This window comes from Salmo trutta, chromosome 25 (genome assembly GCF_901001165.1).
Source record: "Salmo trutta chromosome 25, fSalTru1.1, whole genome shotgun sequence".
NCBI lineage: Eukaryota > Metazoa > Chordata > Actinopteri > Salmoniformes > Salmonidae > Salmo > Salmo trutta.
In genome coordinates this window covers 42,777,639-42,791,878 of record NC_042981.1, presented here as the reverse complement: position 1 = coordinate 42,791,878, position 14,240 = coordinate 42,777,639, and the positions used below count along the sequence as shown (strand labels likewise).

Sequence of the window (14,240 nt, the reverse complement as noted above, 5' to 3'; positions counted from 1 at the left end):
GCTCCCTTTCTGCCGTGCTCACCAGTGTGCCAGAAGAGCCTGTTTTCTGAGCCGTACATTTCTCAATGTGCTATTCGCAGTGCACTCATTAGTCAATGCTTTTCAATGAAAAGTGCAAATTACACCCAGGGGATAGGCATCACAGAACATACAGCTCACCAAATTGGGTTATTGTTGCCACCGTTCTGCTTTTTTTTTTGTTTACCAAGCTTCTTCAAATCAAATGTATTTATAAAGCCCTTCTTACATCAGCTGATCTGAAAGCGCTGTACAGAAACCCAGCCTAAAACCCCAAACAGCAAGCAATGCAGGTGTAGAAGCACGGTGGCCAGGAAAAACTCTCTAGAAAGGCCAGAACCTAGGAAGAAACCTAGAGAGGAACCAGGCTATGAGGGGTGGCCAGTCCTTTTCTGGCGGTGCCGGGTGGAGATTATAACAGAACATGGCCAAGATGTTCAAATGTTCATAGATGACCAGCAGGGTCAAATAATAATAATCACAGTGGTTGTCGAGGGTGCAACAGGTCAGCAACTCAGGAGTAAATGTCAGTTGGCTTTTCATAGCTGATCATTCAGAGTATCTCTACTGCTCCTGCTGTCTCTAGAGAGTGGAAAACAGCAGGTCTGGAACAGGTAGCACGTCCGGTGAACAGGTCAGGGTTCCATAGCCGCAGGCAGAACAGTTGAAACTGGAGCAGCAGCACGGCCGGGTGGACAGCAAAGAGTCATCAGGCCAGGTAGTCCTGAGGCATGGTCCTAGGGCTCAGGTCCTGAGAAAGAGCGAGCGAGAGAGATAAAGAATTAGAGAGAGGATACTTAAATTCACACAGGACACCGGATAAGACAAGATAAATACTCCAGATAAAACAGACTGACCCTAGCCCCCCGACACAAACTACTGCAGCATAAATACTGGAGGCTGAGACAGGAGGGGTCGGGAGACACTGTGCCCCATCCGACGATACCCCCGGACAGGGCCAAACAGGCAGGATATAACCCCACCCACTTTGCCAAAGCACAGCCCCTCACCATTAGAGGGATATCTTCAACCACCAAAATACCATCCTGAGACAAGGCCGAGTATAGCCCACAAAGATCTCCGCCACGGCAGAACCCAAGGGGGGGCGCCAACCCAGACAGGAAGATCACGTCAGTGACGCACCACTCCTAGGGACAGCATGGAAGAGCACCAGTAAGCCAGTGACTCAGCCCCTGTAATAGGGTTAGAGGCAGAGAATCCCAGTGGAGAGAGGGGAACCAGCCAGGCAGAGACAGCAAAGGCGGTTCGTTGCTCCAGTGCCTTTCCAATCACCTTCACACTCCTGGGCCAGACTACACTCAATCATAGGACCTACTGAAGAGATGAGTCTTCAATAAAGACTTAAAGGTTGAGACCGAGTCTGCGTCTCTCACATGGTAGGCAGACCATTCCATAAAAATGGAGCTCTATAGGAGAAAGCTCTGCCTCCAGAAATTCTAGGGACAGTTAGGAGGCCTGCGTCTTGTGACCGTAGCGTACGTGTAGGTATGTACGGCAGGACCAAATCGGAAAGATAGGTAGGAGCAAGCCCATGTAATGCTTTGTAGGTTAGCAGTAAAACCTTGAAATCAGCCCTTGCCTTAACAGGAAGCCAGTGTAGGGAGGCTAACACTGGAGTAATATGATCAAATTTTTTGGTTCTAGTCAAGATTCTAGCAGCCGTGTTTAGGACTAACTGAAGTTTATTTCGTGCTTTATCCGGGTAGCCGGAAAGTAGAGCATTGCAGTAGTCTAACCTAGAAGTGACAAAAGCATGGATTAATTTTTCTGCATCATTTTTGGACAGAAAGTTTCTCATTTCTGCAATGTTATGTAGATGGAAAAAAGCTGTCCTTGAAACAGTCTTGATATGTTCATCAAAAGAGAGATCAGGGTCCAGAGTAACACCGAGGTCCTTCACAGTTTTATTTGAGACGACTGTACAACCATCAAGAGTAATTGTCAGATTCAACAGAAGATCTCGTTGTTTCTTGAGACCTAGAACAAGCATCTCTGTTTTGTCCGAGTTTAAAAGTAGAACATTTGCAGCCATCCACTTTCTTATGTCTGAAACACAGGCTTCCAGCGAGGGCAATTTTGGGGCTTCACCATGTTTCATCGAAATGTACAGCTGTGTGTCATCCACATAGCAGTGAAAGTAACATTATGTTTCCGAATGACATCACCAAGAGGTAAAATATATAGTGAAAACAATAGTGGTCCTAAAACGGAACCTTGAGGAACAAGGTTTACAGTTGATTTGTCAGAGGACAAACCATCCACAGAGACAAACTGATATCTTTCCGACAGATAAGATCTAAACCAGGCCAGAACTTGTCCGTGTAGACCAATTTGGGTTTCCAATCTCTCCAAAAGAATGTGGTGATCGATGGTATCAAAAGCAGCACTAAGGTCTAGGAGCACGAGGACAGATGCAGAGCCTCGGTCTGACGCCATTAAAAGGTAATTTACCACCTTCACAAGTGCAGTCTCAGTGCTATTGTAACCGATGTGAAATGGCTAGTTAGTTAGCGGTGGTGCGCGCTAAAAGCGTTTTAATCGGGTGACGTCACTTGCTCTGAGACCTGAAGTAGTTGTTCCCCTTGCTCTGCAAGAGCCGCAGCTTTTGTGGCACGATGGGTAACGATGCTTCGTGGGTGTCAGTTGTTGATGTGTGCAGAGGGTCCCTGGTTCAAGCCCAGGTTGGGGCGAGGAGAGGGACGGAAGCAATACTGTTACACTACGATGGGGTCTAAAACCAGACTGAAGCGTTTCGTATACATTGTTTGTCTTCAGGAAGGCAGTGAGTTGCTGCGCAACAGCTTTTTCTAAAAATTTTGAGAGTAATGGGAGATTCGATATTGGCCGATTTAATTTATTCATACATTTTTTATATTTTCTGGGTCAAGGTTTGGCTTTTTCAAGAGAGGCTTGCTTTATTAATGCCACTTTTAGTGAGTTTGGTACACATCCGGTGTATAGAGAGCCGTTTATTATGTTCTTGCTAGTTTTCTCAGCATTTGACGTACCCAACATGCATTACCCCTTAACCATTAGCCAGGCTTGTCATGGATTGACGGAAAAAATCTCAAACAGCTATCAAACTTGACCTAGATAAAGACATGAACTAAAGCTCCTTCAAAAGATACTGTTTCACACCCTAAGAATTGAACTGGGGCCAGAAGGGAAAAGGAGCTAAAGAAAACCTAAAAGATTTAGTTGAAGCACATCAAACTTTAGATTAATTGGCTTTCAAGTCACATATGGCCAGCCCTATCCTTTAGAGACTTGTAGGCATTTCAGAGAATTTTACACCGATTGATCATTTAAAACTTTTGAGCAGGTAGTTATTTCTTGAGAGGCTGATATCCTTTTTTTTCCAGGTTACAAATTGTATTTTTTCTCAGAAGCCTGTAAATCTTGTATTTTTCTCTCCCCTTCCCCAACTCTAGTATACAGTAATTGCGTCTCGGGGGGGGGATAAGCTCCGTTTGTTGTCCGGTGAAGACAGCAGTTCAGTGGAGACAGACAGGCAGGGGGATATAAAAAAATACATTTAAAAAACACTGCAAAACACAATTTAGCTCCAAATTGAGGTGCTAAAGTGAGGGACAAGGATTGCATCTGCATGTACAAATATGATTTTTCAATATTCACATAAGCCCAGTAGTATTCTGCAGTCTATGATAAAAAAGTACTCTACCTCTGTAAATTTCCTTGCTGCCCCATTGTGTGAGGCATTGGTACATCAAATTATCAAACTTTGGCTGGATGTGGATGAAAGTACAGTAGGCTACACTGTCGACTCTATGGGGAACAAAAAAAGTACTCAAGTCAGTCACTGGATGGCCATGACTAGGTCTGTTGGGGTGACCATATTACCACCACAACGGCAGTCATGAGTCATGACTGCAGTAAAATTCTACTTGACCATTGATGGTAATCTCCTCTTACGCACTCTGGACATGCGTTAGTAAAACCAAACTCGCTAATGACCATCAGGTCGCTAATGGATGGTACTCAGGGCTCTATTGTCCCTCTAACCACTCTGACATCAATGCAAATGCAATCGAAAACACACATCAAACACTTCTCAAAACAGTACGTGCTTTTAAAACGCACCTCACTGTGATTGATCAATTTGAAGAATTGAAACTGAGTGGAAAACATGGTAGATGTTTTCAAAGCCTTACAACAAAATGGACAGCGCTTTCTAAGGTGATGAGGTGAATTCAAAACACGCATATGCATAGGCCTATATACAGTATGAGCCCAAGCCAGAAAAAAAACCTAAATGAAAATGATTGTGCGGTTATACAATACATAATGGTTATACAATACATAGCCTACCACATATTACACACTGCAGCCTACAATTATAGTGAATTGTATTTGATTTTGAATAGCCTAGTAATAGGGAATTTTTTTATAGTTTCATAATTAATAGGTTGACATCACCTTTATCCACAGAATCTCACCACCTGCGTTTCCATCTCCTCCCCTCTGTCCTTCATTGCTTTCTCCAGCACACAGAGAGAGGGGATCATTTTTACAGTCAACATAGCCACTTCCAGTGGTGTAAAGAACTTAAGTAAAAAATACTTTAAAGTACTACTTACGTAGTTTGAGGTATCTGTACTTTACTAAAGCTTCCCTGTAGCTCAGTTGGTAGAGCATGGTGTTTGCAACGCCAGGGTTGTGGGTTCGATTCCCACGGGGGGCCAGCACAGGAAAAAAAACACAAAAAAATGAAATGTATGCAGTCGCTCTGGATAAGAGCGTCTGCTAAAATGTAAATGTACTATTTATATTTTTGACTACTTTTACTCCGCTACATTTCTGAAGAAAATAACGTACTTTTTACTTTCACTGACACCCAAAAGTACTTGCTACATTTTGAATGCTTAGCAGGACAGGAAATTGGCCCAATTCACACACTTATCAAGAGAACACGTGGTCATCCCTACTGCCTCTGATCTGGGGGACTCACTAAACACACATGCTTGAGTGTTGGAGTATGACCCTGGCTATCCATAAATAAATAAAAACAAGAAAATGGTGCAGTCTGGTTTGCTTAATATAAGGAACTTGAAATGATTTATACTTTTACTTTTGATACTTAAGTATATTTAAAACCAAATACTTTTAGACTTTTACTCAAGTAGTATTTTACTGAGTGCCTCACTTTTACTTGAGTAATTTTCTATTAAGGTATCTTTACTTTTACTCATGTATGACAATTGGGTACTTTTTCCACTACTGGCCACTTCATATGCACACTCTCACTCCAGACTGGGAAAAAATTGCCTTTCTATTTTATTCAGCTAAGTTCAATTATATTCTTCTTACTATAAAAGCATATAGTATAAAATAATGGCACGGGACTTATAAACATATCTTGTCTGCTAAATGAACAAGCCTACAGCCTATGGCATGGCACATAGCCAGATAACGTACAGTAAGACGACTCATATTGTTCTTCTGAAATAAATGTTCTTCATATCATAATGTTTCTTTAAACTCGCCTAAAATAAATAATGGATTTATTTGTGATGGTGTATATTTAATTGATTTAGACTTTTTTTAAATGTAGATGTTCCAAAGGTGCTTGTATGTGTGGAGGCCATTACTCACTCTCTACCCCAACAATTGTAATTAAATAAAGCCTCAAACTGTACTGCCAAGATGGAATATGACCATGTCAGTCATCATATGCAAATCTATAATATCCTTCACTCTTTTAATCTATGGGCAACCTCTAGACGATTTCCAATATTCGGATGTTAATCAGCCCTCGGCTGAATGTCAATCCAAACAGGTTGCAGATTAGATAAGGGTATTCAACAAACCCAAGAAACAGTTGGAGTCATTCAAATTCAAGCTAAATGTAATGGCTACAACTCACATTTTTACAATTTCCACCTTCCCTGGAGTGGACATGCTCAATACCTTTCTGGCAACTTTACAAACCCATTCCACGTTAGGAAGGGCTAGTTTTGTGAGAGGGGGTTTTGGGATGTGAAAATCTCTGAAAAAAGCTGGGGACAAGGCGTTAGCAGCTTTGGAGACGCATGTCAGGAGGAGACTCGTGTCAGTCTCTTATGTAGGAGGCCTATAGCAAGGCCCACCTTCCCCCAGAGTGAAATATGATTACAATGTGGAACATAATGTGCCCGAATGAGACCGCCAAAGCAACATGCCAGAGCAGATTAATGAGAGACTTACAGAATGGATTTGAATATCAATGCCAACCCGTTGCTTAAACTGACCTCTAATTGACTTCTATTAAACTGCTCCCCCACCCCGTATTTCAAAACAATCGTGACCCTTGTGCGGTGGAGACTCAATGATGCATCCTTTGTCAAATCCTAAATCACACAACAGGGGATTAACAATTATTGGGTGAGGGGGAAAGGATCTTGTTGGCATGTATTGTTTGAGGTTAAATCTCAGGAAATACTAAGGTGTCAAAGATTGCTTTAACCACTTTCATTTCTCAGGACTATGATTGATGCTTTCTCATCCTGGCAGAGTAATTGGTTTTATATGGGCACTGGCCAGTGAAATCTTATTTTAATTAAGACCTGCTACTGGCCTAGAGAGCAGGAACACTGACTGACTGGCTGCTCTCCTCTTCTCCCTCTTTCTCTTCCTGGTCTTTCAATTCCTCCTCTCTCTCTTCCCTCCTTTAGTCCCAGCACCATGATGACGAGAAAAGAGCGCTGAGTCGGGAGATCATCGTCCTCAACAATCACCTCCTGGAGGCCAAGATCACAATTGAAAAGCTCAGAGAGGACAATGTGAGTATACTGTATAGCCGCCAGTCATTGTGCATCAGTGAATCACTGAAACAACAAAACAGCCAGTTAGACGACCAATGCCTGGTGGTGGCCTTGCCACTTGTGCCACCTATAACATGAACCCAACATAAAAACCTGCGCTGATAGTACATTCTTTGAAGTGCTATTGTGTGGAGAGAGACACGTGAAAAAGTATTTGCCCACTTTCAAATTCTCTATTTTTGATACTGTTATCAGATCTTCAGCCAAAACCTAATATTAGATAAAGTGAACCTGTTTACAAATAAAAAATATTTTTGTACTTATTTTACTTATTGAATTAAAGTTATGTAACACCCAATTCCCCTATGTGAAAAAGTAATTGCCCCCTTACACTCAATAAATGCTTCCTGTAGTTGTTGATCAATCTCTCACACTGCTGTGGAGGAATTTTGGCCCACTCTTACATGCAGAACTGCTTCAACTCATTTATGGATAACATGGGTCCCATTGTGCCTGGCGAAAACCAAACACTGCATTCCACAGTAAGAACCTTCTACCAACGGTCAAGCATGGTGGTGGTAATCCCAGACCTAATCCCAACTGAGATGTTGTGGCAGGACATGAAACGAATAGTTCATGCTTGAAAACTCACAAATGTTGCTGAGTTAAAGCTGTTCTGCATGGAAGAGTGGGCCAAAATTTCTCCACTGCGACGTGAAAGACTAATCAACAACTACAGGAAGCGTTTGGTTGGAGTCATTGCAGCTAAATGGTGACACAACCAGTTAAGGGTGCAATTACTTTTTCACACATGGGCATTGGGTGTTGCATAACTTTGTTGATGAAATTAGAAAGGCGACAAATACTTTTTCACACCATAAAGTATTTGCTCTTTCCTTGACATAGACAGACTAGGTGAATTCAGGTGAAAGCTATGATCTCTTATTGATGTGACTTGTTAAATCCACTTCAAATCAGTGTAGCTAAATGGGAGACCAGGTTAAAATAATGATTTTTAAGCCTTGAGACAATTGAGACATGAATTGTGTGTGTGTGCCATTCAGAGGGTGAATGGGCAAGATAAGTGCCTTTGAACGGGGTATGGTAGTAGGTGCCAGGTGCACTGGTTTGAGTGTGTCAAGAACTGCAATGCTGCTGGGTTTTTCACACTCAACATTTTCTTGTGTGTATCAAAAATGGTCTACCACCCAAAGGACTTCCAGCCAACTTGACACAACTGTGGAAAGCATTAGAGTCAACATGGGCCAGCATCCCTGTGGAACGCACCTTGTAGAGTTCATGCCCCGACAAATTGAAGCTGTTCTGAGGGCAAAAGGGGGTGCAACTCAATATTAGGAAGGTGTTCCTAATGTTTTGTACTCTGTGTACAGTAGTTACTCCTAAATCAATAGGGGATTTGAGACTGTAAGCAGGTTTAAAGCTAGAGTCTGGATTTAGCCCTGGGGACCTACTGTGTCAATCTACGGTCTTCGTCTCATTGATGTGAACGCCTCAATCATCTGCCTAGCTTCGCGCTCTACCTAGCTCTTTGCAGGGCTGCTGTGCTAGCTAGACACATCTGAGCCATTGGGCATGATGAGAATCCCCTTGAATCCAGGGAGGCTGATTGGGGTCAGAATTGGGTCTTACAGGAGAACTTTATCTGTTAGGAGGAGAAGGCAGACATGCTGTCTTAAGGGAATGCTTTGAATTAATTGGAGATGGCAGAATGATTCTAATGTGAGGAAGACCAAATAAGCCATTAGGTTGACTCTGGCTGCATTTACAGATGTGGAAGGAAGAGTTGGGTGGTAGCTACTTCTGTTAGCAACAGCTTTCACAGCTAGCCATTTTTCTCGGGTTGCAACCAAAAGCTATTCTCTCAGTTAGCATGGAACTTCTTCACATCAGAGTCCTGAGAGAAAAACCATGGCTGACATTGAGACATCAATGACTGGACGAGACAGGTCTTTGTCCTGCCTTCAAACTACCACAGTCCCAATTGTTCTGTATGTGAGAAAAAAAAATGCACACAGTTAACTAGAAGGAGAATAGAAGCTGTCAAAGAAATGCCTTTGATGTTTGTGAGAGGGCTGTCAGATTTTGCTGTGTCACAGAGGAGTTGCAGTGGAAAAGCGAGAGCATGGATACAGACTGACAGAGAGGGAGCTTACTAGCCTAGCCTCTAGATCAGAGGAGAAGAGCCCATTTCAGAAGCCCCGTAATGAAATTAAATAGTGAAGAGCTGTATTGCAATTGAAAAAAGTTCCTCAGAGTTAATACGATTTTGCGGATCATTAATGCCGTTGTCAGCGCCACAGGGGCCTGATGAGAAAAACAAGCACTATTTTCTGGGTGGATGGATTTATTCCGTGGCCAATGATGCGTTTGTTACTTCGATTGGGTTCTCCCAAAGTGTTAGACCCTCAGAGCTTTAAATTGTAGTAAACTTTTGGGGTTGTCACAAGAGGGTTGAGGGGGAAAACAGCTTCAGGATGTAGCAATCACTCTGGAATATTTTTTTCGGGGGCATTCTTTTTTGTTTGTCAAGCATTGGTAGGTTAGCAACGCCACATGCTGAAATGACTGTTTGGTCCCATTCTACTTTGTTGTACTAATACCATGTCATTACATGTAGTAACCTATTTGAAACAAATGTCGGTCAGTTACTCCCATTACAATATATACAGTTCTTAGTCTGCACGGCATCCCAACCTATGACTCAACAGTGTTTATCTTTCCCATTTCCCAGGACCTTTACAGGAAGGACTGTAACCTGGCAGCCCAGCTCCTCCAGTGCTCCAAGTCACACCACAGAGCCCACAAGCTATCTGAGGTGAGTTCTGCTCTCCACTCACACTAACAAATAGCCCCACGTATTATTTCCCCTGTTGATTTCACCGTGCAAACCGTCTAAGACAACATCTAGTCCACTCGAAGGGGAGTAGGAAGTGAGGTATGAGAGAAAATCCTCACAGTTCCTCATAAAAATTCCTCAAGGACGTGGGACTATCTTTTAAATGTAAGGTCATGCATATATGGACGAAGTAGTAATGCAGCTATGGTATGAAATTGACAGAGTTATTGAGGTACTGTAGGATATCAGCATCCACAGCTGTTGACTCATTCGGCTCCCCATACTCCGATGAAATAACAGTGATTGGCTTTTGAAAACACATTCCTCCTTTCGAGTCGACAAAGTGACCAATTCCAGAGCATTGACGAATCCATCAAACATGCAGCGATGAATATAGCTGAGTGCGATCAAAGGGATGCTGTATGATTTTCATTGGGACTTAACTCTGCAACCAGCCAGAGAAATGTATCGTGTACAGAGGAGCCCCACGGGGAAAGCTGCTGAAAACGGCATGTTGGAGTTACGCATTAACCCTGCAGTCTCACCTACTTTTCCACTCAATTCTCAAATGGGGAAAGCAGGCTGCTAAAAATAGCTCCATACTTCAAACACTGGTATTTTTCTGCTGGGTGTCTATTTTCGACAAAAAAGCAACAGTGGCTATTTTATATTTTTTATTCTCAGCTGGAGACCTTGAGCACTGGTCTAATTTAAATCTAAGCTGCTCCCAGTGATTTTTTTTATTACTGGCCTATACACAATACCCCATAATATCAGAGTGTAATTGTTTTTCGAAATGTTTACAAATTAATAAAAAATTAAAAGCTGAAATGTGTTGAGCCAATAAGTATTCAACCCCTTTGTTATGGCAAGCCTAGATAAGTTTAGGAGTAGAAATGTGCTCAACAAGACACATAATACATTGCATGGACACAATAATAGTGTTGAACATGTTTTTTTTTATTGACTACCTCGTCTCTGTACCCCACACATCTGTAAGGTCCCTCAGTCGAGCATTTCATTTCAAACACAGCTCAACCACAAAGACCAGGGAGGTTATCTAAAGAGGGCACATATTTGCAGATAGCCCAAAAAATAAGCAGACATTGAATATCCCTTTGAGCATTGTGAAGTTATTAATTACACTTTGGATGGTTTATCAATACACCCAGTCACTACAAAGATACAGCCGTTTTTCCTAACTCAGTTGCTCGAGAGGAAGGAAACCGCGCAGGGATTTCACTGAGGCCAATGGTGACTTTAAAACCGTTAGAGTTTAATGGCTGTGATAGGAGAAATCTGAAAATGGATCAACAACATTGTAGATACGCCACAATACTAACCTAAATGACAGATTGAAAAGGAGCCTGTACTAATGAAAATATTTCAAAACATGCATCCTGTTTGCAATTAGACTCTAAAGTAATATTGCAAAAAATGTGGCAAAGCAATTAACTCTATGTCTTGAATACAAAGGGTTATGTTTTGGGCAAATCTAACACATTACTGAGTACCACTCTCCATATTTTTGAGGATAGTGGTGGTTGCATCATGTTATGGGTATGATGGTAATTGTTAAAAAAAATAAACAGAATGGATCTAAGCACAGTTAATGTTCCTGAGTGGCCAAGTTACATTTTCAACTTAAATCTACAGCAAGAATTGATTGGTTGTCTAGCAATGATGAACAACCAATTTGACAGAGCTTGAACATTTTAAAGAATAGTGGGCAAATGTTGCACAATCCAGATGTGGAAAGCCCAGAAAGAGACACAGCAGTAATCTCTGCCAAAGGTGCTTCTACAAAGTATTGACTCAGGTGGGGGTAAAACTTATGTAAATTAGATCTTTTTGTATTTCACTTTCAATAAATGTACAAACCTTTGGTGTGGTGTATTATGTGTTGATGGGTGAGACCAATTTTTTTTTACCATTTTGAATTCATGCTGTGACAACAAAATGTGGAATAAGTCAAAGAGCATGAATACTTTGAAGGCATTGTACAAGTGTGTATTGATGAAAGTGTGTGTCTTGATGTACCTCTGTCCATGCTGATGTACGTATCCTTCAACTTAGCGATTGTAAACTGAGAAATTAGAAAAAGAAGGGCCAAAGCACAGCAATGGAGGGGTTGTGGTCAGCAAAGTTCTGACAAGTTCATTGGAGAGGGTAGTGCAAGTCCCAACGGGTGTCCGAGCTGGTCTGAGTAAACACACAATAATAAATTACTTCTCTAAACTCAAACTCTAGATTGGAGTCTAGGGAACAGCATTGACAAAAAAACAGCTGTGTGGATGTGGCAAGCATTCGATAATGGCGTGGTTGTGAATATGAATGGGGAGATTTGATGGTGGTTGTCAGCATTGTATGAATCTATATGCAGTCCATTTTTAGGAATGCTTTGTTGTCGAGAAAGTTATGCTGGTAAAATAGATAAAACGTTACTTTGTTAGAGCAGTAGTAGTCCTCCATTATTTATTGCTGTAATTTCTGAATCCATCTCTTAAATTCACTCCCATTTCTTCCTTTATGTTTGGCTATCCAGGTTTCTTTCCTTCCTCTCTTAGAATTTCTCCTCACCATCCCGCTCTCTCTTTCCAGCTGCCCATTGACTTCCAGGAGCGGGTGAGCTCGCACATAGAGAAGCACGGATGCGGCGTCACAATGGCGCTGTGCCACTCATTCTACTCCGATGCTGTGCCCACCGCCGTCATCGCCAAGGTGCTAGAGAAGCCCGAGCCGGGCAGCAGCTGCCCAGTCACCCGCTCAACCAGCCCCCAGCCATTGGTGGACGAGGGGCATGACCATGACTTCGTGACCAATAGCGTGGGCAGTGAAATCCTTCAGCGCCGTACCGCCTACCGGACTGCCGACCTGTACTGCAGCGACACGGCCCTCTACTGCCCTGAGCGCTGGCAGGAGCGCAGGCAGAGCGTAGAGGTCCATGGCCTCCCCAAGGGTCTCTTCCTCCAGGCCCAGAACTCCAACCCTCAGGAGGTGGCCTTCCATTCAGGTAACTTCTCCCAACACAGGCCCCCCTCCTTCCACGGAGAGTTTACGGTGGGCTCCTTGCCGGCCTCTAGCTCCTACTCCAGCTTCAGCCAGGCGTCCGAGGAGGAGAAGGGAGGGGAAGGCTGCGGTGGCGGCCCCAGCAGCACCATGTCCTCCTCCCACCAGGCGCTCTACATGGACTGGCGTGATGGGGGGTACGTTGAGTGCAAGAGCACCTCTTCTTATGAGAAGGACAGCCCTCCCAGCCACAGCCTCTTCCCCAAGTCCCACAGCTTCCAGCACATGGCGATGCCGCCTTCCCCCAACCCAGCGAAAGGCGGTGGCGGCTCTTCGCCAGTGTACGTGCACACGCCGTCCTGCAGCTACAGTGAGCCGTACCACTCGCCCCACCTAGCATCTTCGCACAGCGTGGGCTTGGCCCAGGGTGGAGGAGGACCCCGGGCGGTGGAGCGCTCTGACAGCCAGGCCAGCATAGATATCCCCACCGAAGAAGAACTGTCTGGAAGCTGGAGGCAGCTGAGTGTAGAGGACATCAACTCGTACTCCTACAACTGTAATCCGGGGCGCATGTCTCCCTACAGCTTTTCCGAGCAGCACTTCACCATAGGCCCAGCCAAGCTCAAACTGGGGCCGCTCTACAGCAGCTTCCAGGAGGGGGACGACAACGTCTCTCTCCACAGCCATGTGCTGGATCAGTGCTTGGCCACTGCCGTCGGTGGTGGCGGACTCTCACCCAGTCCCAAACACCCCAGCATGGGCCTGCGGGGCAAGCCCCAGCCCCTTTACAGAGCCAAGGAGGACAGCCAGGACTCAGAGTGCAGCCAGTTCCTCTCAGGAAGCTTGAAGGACAAGGAGAGCGGGGCGGCTGGAGCGGCACGGGGGACCATGAACAAGGAACATGTGGATGTGAGCCCCAACAGCTTGGCCGAGTCCTTACACCACCAAAACTCCCTGGAAGCCTCCGGTCTGCAGCAGCAGCAACACTACCAGAGGGAGAGAGTGAGGCCCAGCCTGAGCCTAGCTGTTCCCAGGAAGAGTTCTCAACACCACCAAAAATTTGGAAGCACAGGAACAGGACTTAACAGGAAGGACAGTCTTACCAAGGCCCAGCTGTACGGCACCCTCCTGAACTGAACAGCTCGGTAACACTTAGACTTGACAGGTATAATGCATTATGATGCGGTTATAATTAATTATAAGACTTGTCATAAGCACGTATGACCCCTTATAAAAAGTCTTAATATTATCTCAATGACCAAATAACAGCAATTTTGAGCAAGTTGAAAATATGCTTCATAAAAGGACGTAACATATTGTAACCCTTGTAATAAGAAATAAAAGCTCATGCGTGCTTATAACAAGTAATAAAAAAAGACAATTATACCGGTCAGCTTGAAGTAGTGTCACCAACAGCTCTTCCTTTTATGCATGATGATTATGTACATCTCCATGTTTTCTGTGGCAAACACACAGTTGGTGTGGATTTGAGATGTTTTTGTAATCCGGTGAAGGCAAGTTTCAAGCTGTCAGATGCTACACAGCTGTTGTTTTTTGGCTGTTTATGTCATGAT

The 14,240-nt window shown here is 43.7% G+C and overlaps 1 protein-coding gene across 1 annotated transcript in view; it reads left to right on the top strand.

The window, feature by feature from the left end:
• LOC115162682 (brain-enriched guanylate kinase-associated protein-like) overlaps positions 1-13,968 on the top strand; it is an 85,508-nt gene extending 71,540 nt beyond the window's left edge. The window contains exons 5-7 of the mRNA XM_029714168.1: positions 6,711-6,818; positions 9,553-9,636; positions 12,259-13,968. Coding sequence (XP_029570028.1) covers positions 6,711-6,818; positions 9,553-9,636; positions 12,259-13,803 — 1,737 coding nt within the window. The 3' untranslated portion in view covers positions 13,804-13,968. The remainder of the gene's footprint in view (positions 1-6,710; positions 6,819-9,552; positions 9,637-12,258) is intronic.
• The last annotated feature ends 272 nt before the right edge of the window (positions 13,969-14,240 follow it).